Source organism: Leopardus geoffroyi, chromosome D2, assembly GCF_018350155.1.
Source record: "Leopardus geoffroyi isolate Oge1 chromosome D2, O.geoffroyi_Oge1_pat1.0, whole genome shotgun sequence".
NCBI classification, from domain to species: Eukaryota; Metazoa; Chordata; class Mammalia; order Carnivora; family Felidae; genus Leopardus; species Leopardus geoffroyi.
In genome coordinates this window covers 31324817-31344380 of record NC_059334.1, presented here as the reverse complement: position 1 = coordinate 31344380, position 19564 = coordinate 31324817, and the positions used below count along the sequence as shown (strand labels likewise).

Genomic DNA, 19564 nt, shown 5'->3' with positions numbered 1-19564 from the left:
TGACCTTCATCCCCGCCACGGTGATTCCGGGAGCCCCCTGGCAGAGAGAAGAGAAGGCGTGGTGACTTTCCGCAGTTGGGACAGGCACGGAGGGAGCGGCCCGCCCCCCAGCCTCCCCTTGAGGGGGATGTGGAGCCAGACCACTGGCTTCTGCCCGCTGTCCAGACCCTCAGCAGGGGTGGGTGGCTGAGTGTGGCACAGGGAGAGCAGGCCCCGAGGAAGGAGGAGGCTCTGTGCCGGTGAGCTCCCCAGGCTTCCCAGCCGCCTGCTCAGGGGGCCCAGGGGGGCCCAGATGGGGGTCTCTCTGGGATGCAATGTGGGGAGGGCTTCCGTGGGACAGGAAAGGAGGAGGAAGAGCAGATGGGAAGGAAGGAGGGTGGAAGGGAGAGCCGCGCGGCCGGGGAGAATGGGACGTGGCTGATTTGACCCCTGAGCCTGCAAGTGGGGTTCTTCTCACAGAGAGCTCTCTGGACCTGTGCCCTCATGGACTGGGGAGCAACTGGGAGCGAACCCCATTTCCACATCAGCCCAGGACCTAAACAGGCTGCCAAAGGCACCCCTCAGTAAATCCCAAGTGGAGGTGATTTTTAGGGAGTCCCTACCCCCCGCGTGGGACTGCAGCCAGGGCTGGGGTGACCCGGGAAGCTTTGTAACAACCCAGAGATGCCCAGGAGGCGGCCTGGCCACGTCAGGGCACTGGCGAGTGTCGGCTCACGGGAAGAACAGGCTGGCACAACAAGGGGAGAGGGCTGGGGAGGAGATGTGTAGCCACCTTCACGTCTTCACAGCGGCACATGGGCAGGAGGAGTGGGGCCTCCGAGGTGTCCCAGGGCTTGGGGGAGAGAGCTGGGGCTCAGGCAGGGGCTGCCTGGGATGGGGTGAGGGCCACGTACCTTGGCTCCGTGTTTGCCCGGCATCCCCGGCATGCCTCGTTCTCCCTGAAGGAAGACACAGAAGAAACGCTGAGGAGAGGGCCTGACTCGCCCGAGGCCCTCGGCCCTTGAAGCATGGCCTGCAAGGATGTCAACGAGACGTCCATCCTGGTTGGTCTGGAAGCCCGGGATGGCCATGCAGCTCACGCTGAGCTTGGAAGACCTGCCACCACCGGCGGCCACCACAGGCCACGTGAACTCACGGAAGGGCCCAAGTCCCAGAGCGCAGATCACGGTGCAGGAAAGGCGCCCAGCGAGACGGGGCTCACCAGCCGAGTCTGAGTCCTGAGGGGGCTGCGGGGGGAGCTATTCCAGATCTGCCACCAGCCAGGGGCCCCGCTGGCTCGAAGCTCAGTGCAACAGGGCCATGGGTGGAAGGGGCTGCTTGGCCATCACCGGTGTCCCCTCCCTCCAGGTCCCCCCTGGCCCTTCTGGCCCTATTTTCTGGTGCCTGCTGGCTGGGCTACTTCTTCCCGGCCTCCTTGGGTCTAACTCCTCCAGAGGGCGTGGCAGAGGGTGGGCCTTGGTTTGGGGGGCGGGGACTGTGGGTGGAGGCAGGGTTGCGCCTGGAACCCATCCAGAGGCCCCGAGGGGGCTGTGGCTTCAGGACACTGTGGGGTTGGCTCTACTGTCTCAGCAGTGTCCCGTCTTTCTCCTCAGCTTCTTTTACCTTCCCCGTGAAAATGTCACACCTGTGGGGCCGGGCTGTGAGCTCAGGAAGGACAGGAGGTAGATGGGGCTGGAGACGACAGCCAGCGACAAAATGGAGGTCAAGCGGAGACCATGAGTCAAGACTCACCTACTGGGTCAGTGAAGTCGGGGGTGGGGGTGCTTAGGAGAGGAAGGAAGGCAGCTCCTGTCGCCATGAGCTGAACCCGAGATGAAGCCCCGGCCAGGGCTCTGAATGCTGAGCAGTGACAGGTGACAGCCACGAGCCTGCGGCAGCTGCTCGCCTCTGAGCACATCTGAAGGCTTTGGAGGGCAACGCGGGGCCCTGACAGACCCTGTCCCGGCTCAGCCTCCCCACTCGGGTCTCAAGAGCTGTGGCCTTCGGGCCAGGCTGCAGTTCCCACACAGGCTTCCGGGCGAGGGGTGACCTGGCCCCACCCGGCCCCCGTCTTTTCCGCTGCCCTCACCCCGTCTCTGCTATCTTCTGGGAAGTCCTGCCCACCCTTCTGCTCGCCAAAGCTAGAACGTCTTCCAACCTCTGTCCTGCATGACCGGGCCTCCACGCGGGCCTCCGGCTAAGCTCCCCAGTGCACGGGCTGGACAGTAACTCTCGCCACTTCAAAACAGCTGGAGGTGGGGGGCGGGGAGCTGGTCACATACCACATCCTCTGTGAAGGCTTTTGCTATGCGCCATAACCCAGTGCTGGCTCTTCAGCGTGGTAGGGACCACTGTGCATCTGTAATTTGCACGCACGGCCAGTGTCTGCCTGGGATGGTTCACCTCCATCCTCTTTGGCCTAAGTCTCTGTATTCTGCAACAGGTCTGGAATCTTTAGCTCTAAACGCGGGAGCCCTTCCTCAGCCTGGCCCACCAGGACTCCTGAACCAGAGGCAAGGTCAGCGGAGCTGTACTCGGGAAGTGAACACAGCAGACGGGTCAGCGCCCCAGGTCTGCCCCAGCCACCGAGTTCCGGGAAATCCCTCTTCCGGGCCATTTACTGTGCCTGCCTTGTGTCTGGCATGGGGCTAAGTGCTTTCCAGCTTCCCTGTATTCAATCTCCAAGACTCTTCTCCGACCTGGGAATTGATGCTATTCCTGTTTCCCAGGTGAACAAACGGACTCAGAGAGAGAGGCCAGGTATGATTGCCAAGGTCGTGCAGAGCAGGGATTGGAACACAGGTCTTTTGTCTGCCAAAGCCCAGGTACCCATTTCTCTAAGCCGACCCCAAGCATCAGATGGGCTGATTCTAAAGTCCCTCTCTGCTGGAGGCCCCTCAGGTCTGTGCCTCATAGGGGTGAGTGGGTCAACTCATTGTGGGGCTCATTGGGTAGCTCACTGGGGGGCTGTGTCTTTGACCACAGGCATGGCCCAGAGGGAAGAGCTGGGTAGGGCCCCACCTGCCGGCACAGGTCTGCTCTGTGGCCAGCAGAGGGTGCCACAGGACCTCATCAGAAAACTGGCGCTTGTGACCATGATGGTGTCAGAGCCTGTTCCCCGCAGTAGCGCCAGCTGAGGGCCCCTGTCATCCTTTCCTTCAAAGAACCAGGATCTCCTGCTAACATTCCAACTGGCCCTAAGACACCAGGTGCGGGGAGGCACAGGTGGGAGATCAGCTTGGGTGTCCCTGACTATTCAGCCCTTCTTCCCTTGTCCTTCCCTCAGCCTTTCCTCAATGCCCCTGCCAGCCTCTTCCCACCCCGATCTGGGGAAACCGGTTGGGAGTCAAGAAAGGCTGTGTGACCCTGGGTAAGCCACCTTCCCTCTCTGGGTCCAGGATCCTCACCTGCAACGTGAGTTAGACTGGAGATCTCCCACCCACCCCTGCCCCACCCACTTTCTCCAATCACCCCCAGCCCTGCCTAGGTGAGGCCTTGAGTGGGGCGAGAGGTCAGAGCTGGGGAGGGGCCCCTGGGTCTGTTGGCATCTCCAGAACGAGGCTGTGGGGGTGGGAGTTTAGCTGTGGGGGGAAAATGCTGGTCTAGGAGGGGTCTCAGTGGGTCTCTGCTTTCCTTCCCTCCTACTTGGGGGCGGGGGGACACCTGCTGATGCTTCAAGAAGAGGGGTGGCGGGTCTGCCCAAACCCCGCCTCTGGGCTTCTGTCTCCAATCTCAGCAGAAGCAGTGACACCAGCGAGTGAAGGTTTCTGGCTAATTGGGGTTGTCTTCAGCCCGTGCCAGCTCGTATGAAAGGACAAAACCATCCACTCCAGGGAAATCTGGGCCCCTTGGAGCCTAAGGAGGCAGCCCTCCTCGTTAGCGTGGCTGACCTTTGCCCCTTCCCTCCCCTCTGGGTCAAGTCTTTTAATTCTGCAGGCGACCCAGGCTCCCTTGATCCCATTCTCAGGCCTCCCTCACTCCCACCCCTCTGCTGGGCAGGAAGCAGGGGCGCCCCCCGCTGACCCCACCCTGCAGGCTCGTTCCACTCTCATCAAGCCGGGCCTACCCCAGCCTGACCTCTGCCCTGGGGACTGGCCTGGCCCTACTCTCGGAAGCACTGATTCCTGGATCTGTGAGGTGAGACAGGGGTGAGTCATTGTCAAGGACTTCAGGGTGGCTGTGGGCAAGGGCACCTGTTTGCAGGGAGTGAGAAGCGAGCTTCTGGGGGCTATCGCTAAAAGGGGGACCATGACACCTTTGTTCCCACAGTTTTTCCCCTCCATGTGTCTTTGGGGGGGCAGATTTACAAGCTCCTTCTTTCCAATTAAAAGTATTCCCCTTCAAAAGGTTTAAGTTTGGAATTGTGCTAAATTTCGATTCACTAACTTACTAGTGTCTTCATCTCGGGTGCGGAGGGAGTCCTCAAAGTGTGTCCAAGTCCAAGATCCCCAATCTAACTCCTCTATATTTGCCTTCTCTTGTCTTCCCAGGGGGCCCCAGGAGCTCCCCCAGTGGGCTCCTGGAGACCCCTGCTGGGCCACCCTGCAGCTGCGGAGGCGGGCACCCCAAGTCTTGCCCCAGGTGCACGAAGCATGGATGGCACAGGCTGCAGTGGGAACAGGCCAGCGACCCCCAGGCCGGGACATCCCACCACTTGGGAGGCTGGCTCTTGACCCAAGAGGCTGTCAAGAACCAATGTCCGATTGCTGGCCGGGATGGGGTAGATTCCAGTCACTGTGGCTTAGAAAGCTCTGGGTGAGCACAGGTGGGTAGAGCAGGGGCTGCCTGCAATGACCTTGAAGGCCTGCCCTAGCCCTGACTTTTATGAGGCCACTGACTCCCCAGCTGGGCCTCGTACAGGAGCGCCTTGTAGCATCAGTAGGGTTTCTTTTCTGGTCCCCACTTCCGGGTGGAGGGACCCATCATTTACTGAGACGACAGGAGAAAAGCCGGCTCCTTGGAGCACAAAATGGCCACGCTCCTGTCCCGTGGGAGCAGCCTCTTAATTGGTGATTTACTGCTTGTTGAACAAGTGGGGCAGGGACTTGGCAAGAAGGCATAGGCTGGAAGGAGGTGGGGGGCTTCAAGGTCAGCTCCCAGCCAAGCGCAGGTCAGGCCAGAGGAGTGTGGGGTGATGCAGGGACCTCCCTAGCGTGAAGCTCCCTCTGCAGCCGGAGGGCGGGAGGGCCCGGGCAGAGCAGCTCCACACACAGACTCTTTGTTCTCTGCAGGGAGGAGGAAGGCCTGTCTGAGTGTGGGGAGTGGAAGGCTGCAGGGAAGGGAGGAGGTGGGGGTGTGTGGGGGGAGGCCAGCAGGCGGCTCAGGCCTCGGGCCTGGCCCAGGGCCCTTTCCCGGGCTGGGAAAGCTGGGTGAGGAGGGCTAATGTCTCTCTTTCCTCTAAAGGGTTCCTAGGACTCCCTTCCAGGAAAAGGCAGCTCATTTCCTTCTTCGCTGCCCTAGCCAGCTCCAGACAGGAGAGGCCTGGAACCAGGGGGATGCCAGGCCCTCCGGTAATTAGGACCGGCAGGAAGTGATCTTGGGAATTACCGGGGTCAGGCGCCCCATTGAAGGCCAGGGTTTTGGAAGGGCGGCTGGCTTGTAATCTCGATTTGAGATCGGTTGATTTTGTAGTTAGCTCCAAAAAGAAAAGTCAGCTCTAATTAATCTGTGGGCTTTGGAGTGTGGGAGAAACAGGGCCCAGAGAGCACAGGCTAGGGGCTGGAGGCCGGCGGGGTGAGACTCCCAGTCCCCGCGAGGCCTCAGATCTGAGGCCCATGTCGGGGATCCCTGATCTGCTTTAACTGAAATAGTCTGGATGTTCCCACTGGGATTTCATGGTTGTGAAAGAAAGTGCTGTCCCCACCCCAGAAGGCTCCTGCAGCCACGGCTGCCCTCGGCATGGAGCCCGGGGCTGCACGTGAGTGCCCTGTGGAGCCTGGGGTTGCTCAGGCCCTCTGAGAGCCACAGGGGTGCGGGGGGGGGGGGTCTCAGGCATAGCTGTGGTGGGGCCCTGAGACAAGCTGCCTTCTCCTGGTTTTACTGAAGGCCTGGTACCATGCTAACTCCTTGGGGCAATCATTTGGGGTGGGGGGGGGCTGGGAGGAATTAAGGCCAATGGACAAAGTGCTCCACTTCCTGGGCTCTTTGACCGAAATGCACCAAGGCCCCCCGAGTTCCGCTCACAGAGAGCCTGGGAAGCTCAGAGAAAGGCCTGAATCCAGCCACAGCCTTTTCTCATGGGAAGGAGATCAGCCCACCCCCACCCGTCTTCCTTCTGGGGAGGAGGGCCTACCGGAAATCATGGCCACCCCCCACCCCTGCCCCCCACCGCCCTGCCATAAGGCCCAGGTAGTAAAGTCATTCAGAGCAAGGATGGCAAAGATGCGGGGATTAGACAGAACTGGGTTACTACTTCCTGCCTGTGGACCTTCTGGAACTCACCTCTTTGGGCCTCAGTTTGCTCATCTGTAAGTTAGGGTTAAGAGTAAAACCTTCCTCACAGGGTTGCTATAGGGATCCAGGAACATGATGTATGCAAAGTGCCACGTACGCAGCCTGGCGTGTCGAAAAGACCCGGTAAGGCAGCTTAATGATACTAGCGGTCCTTCTACAGAAATGTGTCCACCCACACGGCCCCCTGCTGTGACTGGCAGATCGGGATGATCACACCCTGTTGGAGAAGGATTGAAGGAGTGTGGGAAGGGCTGGCGTGGCTGTACGGCGGGGGCCCAACTTGGACCGGGTAGGAGAGCGTCTGCTCCTCTCGCCCTCACCCCAGCGCCCTAGACATCCCACCTTAGGGCCCAGCCGATGTCCCTTGGGAGCCCCACAGCCTCCGCAAGGAGTGACCGCAGTTGGAAGCTGCTCTAGCAGGGGGCCGTCCCAGCCTGCCTCCCCTGGTCTGAAAACGCACAGCCCCTGGCCTGCGGGGAGGGACTGTGTGCCTCAGTCACGCAGACCCCAAGGCTCACCCCTGACCACCCCGCGCCAGTGCGCCCCCTGCTGCCGGGTCAGATGGACCAGCTCCGACACGCTTAGAGAGAGGCTCTCACCAGGTTTTGTGATCTACACACCGTCTGACAATACCTGTCGATCCCCTTGAGAGAGAGCCAGGATCGTAATGTTTTAAACACATGTTGCATCGTACGACACATTTAAAGTAGATCGGTGGTCATAAATTTGGATCAAATCGGTACCACATGGGTACACGATAATACTCACAGTGTCTAGGCAGCATGGCTGGTCCCGAGAGGGGTGGGGGCAGCATGGGGCCTGCTGGCACCCTGGGCTTTGATCCTAAGGAGCTAGGGAAGGAGACTGCCTGCTGGCCTGGCTGGTCACTGAGAGGGATGCCAGGCCTGTTCCAGCTGCCCAGGGGTGGCGGTGGTGGGCAGAACCGGTCATTAGCAAACTCTGCAGGCCACGAAACATCTTTGCTAAGAGTTCAGTTCCACCCATGCTGAAAGAAAGGCTCCCTGCCCGTGTATCAGGTCGCCAGGATGGAGAATTGAAGCAGACGTGGGTCTGTCGGTTACCCCATGGGTTCCCCTTGCACCCGAAACACAGGGGCCGTCCTATGGCCTCTGCCCCGGTATGGTGCTCCCACCGCCAGCACTCCCTCCTCCCTGGGTGCTGGGGTGGGTGCCTGTTACCAGCACCCAGCTGTCTCCTCTGCACGCCCCCTTTCAAGTACAGAGGGGAGGAGAGAGGAAAAGAGAGAATAGATAGATAGACAAAGAAGGAGTTCGGGGGATAAGCCTCCACATTCCAGGGAAGGCACAGGCAGGACAGTCCGTGCACAGCTAGCTTAGCCTAGGCCAACACCCTCTGAGTAGACACTCACTTCTGTGTCTGGGCCAGAAGACTGGCCCCTGGGCTTGGACTCATGAGACCTGGCCTCCGATTCCAGCATGATCTTTCGGCAGCTGTGCAACCTTGGGCAAAGGACTGACTTCTCTGAACTTCTCATCTGTACGCGGGGGGATACAGAGCTCTAACGGGCCATGGTCGGGACCGGTGGGATAGGGAGCATGTGAACTTGGGCTAAACCAGAGATGGGAAGTCCCCGGGCACCTGTCCCTGGGCACGAGCATCCTTGTCTCGGCGCTCTGACGGGAAGCAAACTTTTGCCTGAATATGGTGGTCACTGGCTCGAGACACCCACAGCCCCAGTGGGTCTGGGGCAGTGGGATGGGCACTTGTAGCCTCTTGAGAGTCCCTTGACACCCCGGCCCTGAGCTGAGGCTGCTCCCTCCTCAGGAAAATAGACCCCCAAGCTCCTTTCTGGATGAGCCAGATTTCCAGTGGGCCCGCGGATGCAGATGCCTGCCGTGGCACACGGGTTCCCCGCCGCTGGCATCGCGGTGACTCTGGGGGAACTTCTGGCTGCCTGCACGGAACCAGGAGGCAGCAAATTTTGTAAGCCTGTGTGTGTGGATGGAAGCAACCGCAGAGGCTATAATTTCCACTTCCTGACACAACACAAATTTCTCAGTTTGTGCAGAACTAATTAAAGGTCTCTCAGGTCTTGCCATTTTGGCCCCCTGCCCCCCCCCACCAAGCTCCCATAAAACAGTGCGGTGATGGCAGCCGCCCGATTATAGAGTGTGAGGAATGTGCTTCTCCAGAGCAATCTTTCCCGTTCCCAAGTCCCTCCCCCTTCTCGTTCTCCCTCTCCTTCCTGCGTCCTTCCTTCTCCTGGCGCTGGGTCTAGAGGGCTGCATGAGGCTCCTTGTGGCAGGTGGTACCACGGGAAGGACCCAGGCCTGGGCTGGAGTTCCTGCTCTGTCCCTGAGGAGCCGTGACACTTTGGGCAAGCCTCAGTGTCATTTGTTAAACAGGAGAGTAGCACCGGCCTCAGGGTGCCTGGGCGGCTCAGCCGGTTAAGTGTCCGACTTTGGCTCAGGTCACAATCTCATGGTTCGTGAGTTTGAGCTCCGCGTCAGGCTCGCTGCTGTCAGCCCAGAGCCCGTTTCAGATCCTGTCTCCCTCTCTCTCTGCCCCTCCCCTGCTCTCTCTCTCTCTCTCTCTCTCTCTCAAAAATAAATAAACATTTAAAAAAAAGAAAAAAAGAATAGTACCAGCCTCGCAGCTTGGTTTTAGGATTAGAAATAACGCAGGTCACATTGAAGGACAGCCTGGGCGCATGGTAAGCATTCAGTAAGTGGTGACTATTGTTAACATTATTTGTAAGTTATTATCGTTATTGTAATGACTGCCCCTGGGCCTTTGCTCAACTTGTCTCCCTGTCTAAAGTGCCATGTCCCTTCAGATCTGCTGGTTGAAGGATCACCGTGGTGGATTAAAAACGGCCATGGATGCTTTGCTATTCCTTCCACAAGAAGTGGAGGCGGCGTGTCCTCCAGCACCCCACTGACGCGCGTGACTTAGCCACGTGACTTCCTCTGACCAATAGGATAGCAGAAAGTGTGATGCCTTGACTGCTTTGGAAAAGCTCTTGTGCTCTCAATATTTGCGGGTTTGAACACTGCCCTGGGCCTGTCATGCTGTAAGAAAACCTGTGTAGCCTGCCGATGGCTGAAACGCCACACGGGGGAGAACAGAGACACCCAGACCATGGACAGCACCGACCCCCAACCATGTGGATGAGACCGTCTTGGCCTTTCTGGCCTTTCCACCCATCATCTAACGCAACTGCCCGAGCGAGCCCAGAGGAGACCAGCAGAACTCCCAGATGGCCAATCCACAGAACCAGAGTGAGAAATAAATTACCACTTGAAGCCAGGACGTTTGGGATGGTTTGCTACACAGCTACGGATAACCGATACGCCCATCCATTCACCAAGATTGAGCTCACAGGCTGTTTTCTCCCAGAAGACTTCCCAAACTCCTCCCAGCCTGGGATGAATCTCTCTACCCCACTACCCATATTCACACAGTGCTTTGTGATGGTAGCTTAGCACAACCTGCCTTCACCAAGATTATTTGTACAGGAATCTCTGTCTCTCTGGACTGCAAGTTGCCAGAGAGCGGGGTTGGGACCCCACCTCCATATTCCCCACCATGCTCAGCATGGAGCTCTGCCCAGGGCGGGCCCTGGTAATCTGTTCCCATTTACCAGGCCCTCAGGGGGCCAGTGAGAACCTGACTGCCTTGGTACAGATACAGGGCCCCAGTTGGTGGTAGGGGACCCACCTGAGTCTGAGGTCTGGCTGGGCCACTCGTCACCTAAGCTCTTGCCCCTCTGAGCCTCCTCCTCCCCCCAGTGGAGACGCAAACTCCTGTCCAGCCAACCTCACAAGTGTGAGGCTCACACTGGGCAAGCGTGTGTGCAAACACGCATGGGCACAAGTCCTGACCCCGCATGCGTCATGGTGAAGTCCCACTTGGGTTACTGGGGGGGGGGGGGGCGGGAGGTAAGATCCTTCCTTCCCCCTCCCGCTCCTCCTTACCTTTCGGCCGTGGTAGCCCTGGATTCCTGGGTCTCCCTGGGGGAACAAAGAGAAGACCGTTAGTGGGACTTTCCCAAATTCTGGCTCGCGCTGTCGCCCTCACATTGCCCTTCCTCTTCTCAATGACTACGAATCCTCCCGACTTCCAGCCAACCCTGGATCAATAGCTCTGCTTCCTCTGAAACACACGTGCGACGTGGTTGGGCACGGTCAGTGCTTTGCGACTTCTTGTCCCCAGAGCCCCGGGGTCCCCGGCTTCAGAGGGAGAGTCTGTTTGACACTTTGGGCCTCCACACAAGGTCTCGCTAGAAACCCGATGACCCTGCAGGTCCCTTCCGGTTCTGACTCCTGGTGAATCACTCTTTTATTGGGACGTTGTGACAGTGCCCCGGGCATCAACCTGGAGTTTCCAGCCAGACTCTGAGCTCCTCGGAGGGTGGGGCCGCGGCTCCCATACTCGTCATCGTGCCTGCACACAAAAGTGTGCAATGCCTAGGGGACCCAGGCAATTCCCAAGAGGGGAGTGGCGCTTTGGGAGCGAGCCAAGTGTGATCCGTCCCTCACTGAGGTCCCTCTCAGCTCCTTACTCGGCAGCCTTAGGCGCTGAGTCTCCCCCCGCAGACAGCGCTCCCACCCATTCAGTGTGTCACCCCAAAGGGCCCTCACCTTTGGTCCTGGAGGCCCAGGTAAGCCCTGTGGAAGCAAGAGCAAAGTGAGTGGAGATGGGCTCTGCAGGGAGACAGCGCAGGTTAGGCGTGTGCGCAGTGGAGGCCGAGCCAGGGGAGGGCCCGAGCAGTGATAATGAGTTCTGGATGTGCTAGGGAGCGGGTCTAGAAGATCCTGGACCGGTATCTGAAACCTGCCGAGGGCACACGGGGACGACAGGCTCGAGGGCCTCTTTGGTGCCATGTGGGCACCGTGGGCATCTCTGCTGTGCCCGCCCGCTGGAAAATAGGCATCCTGCTAATTTGCCAGTGTGGTTTGGTCCAGGTCCCCGCCCACCCGCCTCCTAATTGGGACCCCTCCCTGGGAAGCCGACCTTGCCCAACAGAGCCTTGGTTTTGCCTTTCTTTGGCCCTGTCAGCCTCCTGAAGAGCCTTCTGTCTCCTTCTGCCCCAGGGTGCTGTGACCATGGCAGTTAGCCGTGGGGAGGTGGTGTGGGCCCAGGGCCTGCGGGAGCCCAAGGGAGAGGCGAAGGAAGGCTGTGGCTCCACTGTGGTCTGGGGCGTAGGTGTGGGCAGCAAACGTGGGCGGAAGAAAACCAAGATGCCCAAATCTGGCCTGTTTCAATTGGTTTCAAAACATGCTTCCTGGTTTTTCTTCTTTATAAACAACCTAACAAAGAAAACCATCTGGCTTGGGTCCAGTGAGTAGGAACCCAATACGTTGGGGTAGGGGTCGTCAAAGAAGTACATTTTGAGTACTTCGTTGGTTTTCTTGCCTGGGTTTGGTTCAGGTCCCTAAATTTCACTTCCTTTCAGGGTTTCCATTTTCGCATCTCCAAACCCATAGAAGTGAGACTAATATTTCTCCCCGGGGTCCAAAACAGAAATATTTAAAATCTATTGTGGAGGTCAAGCTGGGCGGGAGAGCTGGCAAGCTAGGTTTCCACATTGCTGAGGTGCCAAGCTGGGTGCCCTGGGCGGCCAGGGCTGTTGCCCGGCATTGGTAGCAACCTCAGCTACACCAGACCTCAGCATCGGTGGCAAGAGCAGCTGAGGGGCCCAGGTTTGTGGCCGAGTGACCTGGAAAGTAGCTGTTGTCATCGAGGACTATTTGGCAGGGACATCGCTGACCTAGCAATTCCCCACCTCTGGGAATCTGTTGCAGCGAAAGAATCAGAGATGCACACACACATTTATGGTCAAGGCTATATATTACAGAAGGAACTCATTAACTATTTGTAAATAGGCCCAGCAGCAGCCCTAAGATCCACATCACGGGGGACTTCGGCCATAGGAAAGGGAGTGGTTTACGATATTAAGTAAAAAACATAAGAGGACACAAACTGTTATATTATTCAGCACACTTGCGGACCTGGAAAATGCGTGAGTGCCGCTACGTCTAAGGAGAAAAATGGAAGGGCCCTCCGAAATGTTAATAACGGGGAACTCTATGCACAGGGCAAAATAGACGCTTTAAAACACTTTGTCCGTCTTCGAAATTTTTCTCAATGAATGTATGATACTTTTGTCATAAGAAGGATAAAGGTTTCTTTCAATCATGTGAATAAACCATGTTGAACAGATGTTGCCTTTAACCCTGTCCCTTCAGAAACATATGGCCTTAGTCTTACCTCGAAGACTGAGAGGACCCATTTTCCGCAAAGAAGTCCAGGTTATTCTGCCCTGGTTCTCTGTTGCATTAAATAGGCCAGGAGAGCGGGGTCTTGGCCAAGGCTTAGAAACCTTGGTGGCTTGACCTACTGCCTGAGCGTGGTCTGGTCTGGAGGGGGTACCTGTTGACCTCCCTTGGCTACAGCAGTGATCCAATCCTCAAGCTTGATTCAGGGTCCCCCTGGCTTACCAGACATCCAGATTGGCTGGAAAGCGGCCCAGGGGTGCAAAACCCCCATACAGCAGCAAAGGCATATTCATTAGGGTGCTGGGTGGTCAGATGGCCCTTAGCTACCTTCTTCAGAATCCACTGCCCCCAACTCAGGTTTTTCTAAGCCCAGGGGTCAGGGGACAGCCTTCAAAGGTGGCCCTGGGAACTTTCTTTCCAAGCTCTTCTCTGCCGAGGCTGGGAAAGGGGCAACCTCTTAGTGATTTCCTGCCTGGAAGGCAATGACTGGAATTGAGGCCTGGCCCCAGGAGCTGGGTTTTCAGAACCAGAGTGCAACAGTTGAGTTGGGCAGGGATGGGTAGCTTCTTGCGTGACCCGCCTACGTCCAATGGTCTTGCCAAGGTGTTTCTGCCTGTTAGGCGGGGACCCAGATTCTTGTCAGTTATGCAAAGTTGGGATGCTTCCAGAGAATTCTTGGGACAAACCTTGGGAGAGGAGGTGGTAGAGAGAGGAAGGAGATACTTACGGGTGGGCCCATGGGCCCTGGCAGTCCCGGGGGCCCCAGAGGTCCGCTCGGTCCAGGGGGGCCTGGTGGCCCCGGTGGTCCTTGGATACCGGCCTGGCCCTGTTCACCCTGAGATTGGTGGAAATGAGAGTTAGAGGGAGACCCTCAGGGCTGGGGAATGGCTCCCGCCCCAGTGCCATGCACCCGGTGAGGGCCCTATCGTGGGTTCTGGTGGGAAGGCGGTGGGGCGTGACAGTGATGATGCCGTGGTGGTGACTGCATGCAGGGACCAGTGGCAGCAAGGAGACGGCCAAGACATTCGGCTCCCAAGAGGAGGGGTCCAGAGAGGATCTGCCACACGAGCGGCTGGCCCCCAAGCAGGAGCCCTGCCAGGACCAGAGGCAGAGGAGTGAGCGAGAAGACCCCACCTGACCTCGAGCATATTTCCGGCCTGGTCAGATGGCCGGGGTCCAGCCCAGGTGGTCCTCAGCCTGGCCTGCCTCGGCTCCTCCCTCCGTGTGAACGGTCACATCCTCTCTCTACACCCACCCGCCGGGCATCGAAGGAGAGCAGTACATTCCTGCTTCCGTTTCCTGCCGCGGGATTTTGCTGTCTGATTGTCTGACTCGGACGGTCAAAGGAGGGCCTTAGGTCACAGGCCGCAGAAGTTGGTGTGGCTCACTAAACAACTGGGTGAGTGATTTTATGTAGAACATTTGGGCTGGGGGCTTCTGATGGCACAGGGAGAGCCCTGTCCCTCGAGGCCCACATTCCTGCGGGTGATCACGGACCGAGCCCGGGGTCCAGGTGGCCTGGGTTTCCCCTCCCCCATCCTTTCTGCGTGAGGCCTGCTTCTGTCACCTACATGATCTGTGCCTGGCTTCACAGGACAATTGAGTTGGCAACCCTGAACTTGGTTGAGTTTTGAAACCGTAAAGTGCTTTATGCCTGTATGGGTCTCGGTTAGTGTTCTTTTGCCCCACCCCTACTCCTCAGTCAGCTGCTCTGAGCCCAGCCTTTGTCACCCACTGTCCCTGTGCCCAGGGTGGACCGAGGGCCCAGGGAGCTAGGGGTGGCATCGGGTCCCCCTCAGGAGGAGGAGAGAGCCTGGCCATGCGACCCAGATCATGGGACTGGGGGCCAAGCCGAATCATCCTAGATCTAGACCGATGCTGTCATATTATTTTCTAAGCGACCTCCCCACGGACCATCTGGGCCCAGCTCCTGTGAGAGGGAGCCCATCCCTGCAGATGGCCGGGCAGGCGTGCGAGAGCTCCAGGCTGGGATGCAGGGGGACACAGGCGGCCGGAGGTGCGGCTTCCGTGTGCTTTCGGCAATTCCCACAGGAGGAAATGATGAATACGGGTGGGGGCACCCAGCTTCAGAAGGAGGACTGTGGGATCCTAGCAGCACCTGCTTCAACCTCCCTTGGCCGGGACGTGCTGGCGCGGATGACCTGGGGTTTCGTCCTGCTGCCCTCTCTGAGAAGCCGCTGGAGGGCGCGGAGCGTCCATGGCGGAGGAAGCAGGGGCAGCGACGGGTCACAAGTCGCGTTTCGCAGAAGAGAAAACGGGCTCGGAGAATTGGAGCTCCCTGACGGAGGCCACGTGGAGAATTCAGTGGGGAGCCAGGACCCAAACTTGGAACTCCGGACTATTCTTATTCATTCCAAATCAGCCCCCTCCCCCAGAAAAAACGACTCACTGTCCAACTTTCTGCACTTTGGAAGTGACCTCCAATGCCATCTGCTAAGCACATCGTATTTCATACAGTGTCCTCTGTCAGCAGATGTTAGACCCAACGTTTAAGCCTCTTACAGAGCCTGTAAAATCAATACTGGTTTATCGATAGGAAATGGACAAGCCTTTCTATGTCCCATGAGGGCCGACAGCATAAAAATCTTATTCTCCGGGCAAAACCTGCGGCAGGCAGAGGAGAGGCCCCCGTTCTTCCCTCCCTACTCCGGAAACCAGGTCAGGGCAGCACAGAAAGTTCTGGCTCACCCGCGCCCTGCTCTTGACAAGGGAGGCAGTGGGGCGCCTGGGTGGCGCAGTCGGTTAAGCGTCCGACTTCAGCCAGGTCACGATCTCGCGGTCCTTGAGTTCGAGCCCCGCGTCCGGCTCTGGGCTGATGGCTCGGAGCCTGGAGCCTGTTTCCGATTCTGTGTCTCCCTCTCTCTCTGCCCCTCCCCCGTTCATGCTCTGTCTCTCTCTGTCCCAAAAATAAATAAACGTTGAAAAAAAAATTAAAAAAAAAAAAAAGAAAAGGGAGGCAGTAACACGCAGTGGCCTGGATCGAAGCCTGGGCCCCTCTCAATTTCTTCATCTGTAAGATGGGGATGACGAGGACGGCACCCGCCCTGGCGGGTGACTGGTGTGACATTACACGAGCTAATCCGTGTGGCATTCTTACAGCAGTGCCTGGGGCCCGGCGAGGGCTCAGCCTACAGCAGCTAAAGCAACAGAGGCCGGGAGGTGGCTCTCGGGGGTTGAGGCGAATGGCCATTCTGACAGCAAGACAGCTCTTCTGGAATGGGGTCTGACATTGGGGTGGGGGGGGTGACAGAGGGGTGGGCCTGGTGCCCCTCTGAGCCGCCGGGGGGCCCCCTGAAGAGTCATGCTTGGAGTAAGCCTTGGGAGCACGTGGAGACTCTCGAGGATTTGGCCGCTGTAATGGGATACGTGGGCTCGGGTGGCACATGCATCACGTGTCCCTCTGTATTTTTAGTTGTTAATTGGAGTGAGTTTTCAGCCTCGTGCAGCCAGGTGCCTCAACACGCTGGCCTCTGGGCTCGTGACTCCTGAGTATGGCCAGATGGTGGCTCCAGGCCCTGCCGTCAGGCTTTCAGGGAGCATCTCAGAGCCCTGCCACGTCCAGCATGCCCACGGCCTTGGGGGTAGCTCCTGCCCAGCGTGAGGAAGGCCAGGGGCATCAGCGGCAGCCGCGGGCCGCCTGGCCTGGAATCAAGCTGCAATGCTTCTGCCTGGATCCCTGGCTCTGTGGTCTCTTGTTTTCCGTTCTTGGTCACCTGGTCCTCTCCCAGCCGCCTTGGGTTCATAAGGCAGGAAGAAGGAAGCAGTTGCTCATAGCCATTACACCTGTTGGTCGTGGGCCACATTCCCCCTCCAAATTCCCTCACTCCTCCGACTCAGGTTACAAGCGATCAGGTGCTAAGTGATCCATTTCTAAATATAAAGGGTGTGGGTCCAACTGAGCGAGCCGGGAGGGTGGGGTCTGAAGACCCGGTTGCCGGGCTCCCATTCTGCCACTTGCTGTTTGCGTGACCTCGGGCACAAATTTACTTCTCAGAGCCTCGATTTAATCATAGCACTGAAACAATGCGAGGAGCAATGCCGAGTGCTTTGCACACACAATACCCCCGTGCAGTAGGAACTGCTATTACCCTCGTTTTACAAATGAACACCTGAGGCACAGAAAGGTTAAGCAATTTGCCCCAAAGCCCACAGCTAATAAGAGTCCGAGAAGCTGGGTGCTCTGTAAGTTACTGGCTGCTTGACCTTGGGCAACTGACTTACTATCTCCGAACCTTGACTTCCTCATAATAATAATAATAATAGTAATAGTAATAAATAGGGATGATCATGCCTAAGTCATAAAACTGTTGAAAGAAGTAAATGAAGTCACATCTGTGCAACGCACAAGCCCAGGGGTGGCTGTCGCTGGTGACTGTTATGAGGAACAGAGGTGTGTGACAGTTGTGGATCTCCTGGGCTTGGGTGTTGTGTATTTCGACATCCATGACATTCGTGGGTCCGTCTTTGTCTAATCGAATGTAACTGAAGTAAGAGTGAGGTTCTGGCTTCGTCCATCGTCCCCGCTGGCCCGTCGGGGCCGGGAGACCCGCCAAGCCCCTGGGGAAGCCACTCGTGGTCTCGACAAAGGGAAGGTGTCTACCTGGAAAGTCCGCCTTTTTATGACTGGGGGTGGAGCCAGTCGCACTGAATTGAGGAGAGGCAGCAGCTGAGGAGAAAGATGAGTTGGAAGGCCAGAGGGCAAAGGCCAAAGATCGCAGATGTTCAGAAGGATGCCGAATGTCGCCAGGAAGGCAGGGTGGCCAAGTGGGAGGGGAGGAGAGGAAGAGAGAAGAGTGATTAGTGAGCATGAGGCACAGTGAGGGAAGGTGTGGACGGGGCCCTCTCGTGGCTCGTGGGGTGCAGCACCGAGCTTGCCCTTGGATGGCACAGCATCCCCAAAGGGCAGCGGCCCTCGGGGGTTTGGCCAGCAGCACCCCCGGCCGGGGAGAGTGGGCCTCTTCGGCTGGGCCGTAGAGGCCTCGTGACACACAGCCCACCATTGCACTGCTGTCCCTTCCTGTCCCTGGGGGTGGATGGGGGCTGTCTGGCCAAGGGTGGAGCACAGAGAGGCTCCGGTGGGGAGCCACGGGACTGGCTACATTGGTACTCGAAGCCAAGCTGGTCTGTGGCAACCTCTGGGTCGAACGAGAAGGGCTGGTGTCAGCAAATCTGGGGAGGACGGTCAGGGGCCGTGCCAAGTTGGGCTCCCAGGGGCTGAGCCGGCCGAGGGTGTGGCTGGTGTGGGCGCAGGCTAAGTGCTACTGAGGTCTCCACCCCTCCCCCCCCCCCCCCCCCCGCCCGGGGGCCGGTGGGTTTGGAAAATAAAGGCTGGGCAAAGATGTCTCCAGCATGTTCAACCACTTTTGGGGGGAGGCAACTCTCCATCACATTATCTGATGTGATTTTCATTTCTGGAAATTCTCGTTGCATTCAGTCTCCCTACCAATCAAAACTGAGCACCCCATGGCTTTAGGAGGTGGTCAGAACCCGTGTGACAGCAATGATGGCACCTAATTGACCTCTTGTTGCTGAAGGCATTTTAACTCACACGAAGCCCCCGGGATGAGTGTTAAGAAGTGGGGGCTCCCTGGGCTGAGAAGGGGAGCCCAGCTGTGGCCCTTCTAGGTCACTGCTGCCTGGAGGGACTGCGGCCGCCCCGAGAGCCCAGCCATCTCCCACTGTGGGGTCTGGGGACGTGCAATGTTGGGCTCTGCGTCCAGGGAGCCTCTCAGCAGAGAGGGGCCCAGAGTCCTTCCAGAATCCACAAACCTTCAGGGTAATGATCTGACTGGAGCGCAGAGACGAAAATGTGCCGCTCGGGTGCTCCTGGTATGGGAGGGGACCGAGGTGGCAGAGACAGGGCGATGGGGGCGTGAGGGCTGAAGTCCACACACACCAGGGGCCCTGCTCCCCGCCCCAGGGCACTCCACCCCTCCCCTCCCTACCCCTCCCCTCCCTCCCTGGGAGGCTGCAGGCTGGAACCGGGGCAGGGACCAACCCAGGTCCCCCATTATCTTGTGGGCCTGGAGGCCTGCCACCCCACCATGCCTGCAAACCCCTCGGAGAACCACCAGAGCACTCTCCCTAGATGCCCCCTGCGTTCCTGCCCATGTCCAGATAAACTTCCAGCTGCCTCTCCCCGTCCGTCAGCTGAGCCCCCAACCAAATCCACTCTCCTCCCGGCCTGACTTGTGCCCTACACTGCCATCGTCATTGGTTTGCTGCACTCCTTGGCCAAGGTGCTTCTGGAGCCTTCTATTACTGCTCTCTCCCTCTTCTTGTCTTCGGTTGAGGGGCAGAGAGCCCTCCCCCACCTCCACCCCCACACGTTCACTAAGGAAACACTGCCAAAGCGTCTGCTGCCCTGTTGTCTTTGGTGCTGGGGGATGCTGTCTTTCTTTCGGGTAACATAACAATCCTGTGAGCCCATCGTTTCAAATAAACACAGCTGACCTTCTATTATTGTATCAGGATCAGGCTGGCCGGAACACCAGGGCCCCCACGTCCCTGGAGATCATGCCACTGACGGGCTAGTTCCGTCTGTGCTGCTACCGGCCTGTGCCCCCAGCCCGGGCCCGGCCCAGCTGCCCATGTTGTGGACCCCCTCCCAGGCCCAGGAACCCAGGGGTCCTCTCCCAGGCCCAGGAACCCAGGGGTCAGAGTCCGGGTGGCTGACCACCGCTAGCGAGGCCCTTCCAGTGGCCTTCTGGAGCCAGACGGACTCTGAGCCTGACTTGTCCTTGTCTGCAGTCCCTCAGTCTCCTTGCCCCGTGGGGCTGGGCAGCCAGGGAAGCCACACTCTGTGTGTGTGTGTGTGTGTGTGTGTGTGTGTGTGTGTGTGTGTGTTT

The 19564-nt window shown here is 58.3% G+C and overlaps 1 protein-coding gene across 27 annotated transcripts in view; it reads right to left on the bottom strand.

Annotated features, from left to right (window-relative positions):
* The window catches only part of COL13A1 (collagen type XIII alpha 1 chain), a 148949-nt gene that overhangs the window by 39355 nt on the left and 90030 nt on the right, over positions 1–19564 (bottom strand). For 20 of the 27 annotated variants that reach the window (XR_006701506.1, XR_006701508.1, XR_006701507.1 and 17 more), the window contains 6 exons: positions 17317–17382; positions 13423–13530; positions 11058–11084; positions 10392–10427; positions 894–938; positions 5–37 (listed from right to left, as the gene is read on the bottom strand). Coding sequence is in view for 23 of the 27 variants with exons in the window: in XM_045437663.1 (XP_045293619.1) it covers positions 5–37; positions 894–938; positions 10392–10427; positions 11058–11084; positions 13423–13530; positions 17317–17382 (315 nt within the window). In the remaining 4 variants the exon portion in view is untranslated. Of the gene's footprint in view, positions 1–4; positions 38–893; positions 939–10391; positions 10428–11057; positions 11085–13422; positions 13531–17316; positions 17383–18485; positions 18543–19564 lie in introns of all 27 variants that reach the window. The other 7 variants (XM_045437677.1, XM_045437674.1, XM_045437654.1 and 4 more) reach the window with 3 other exon arrangements.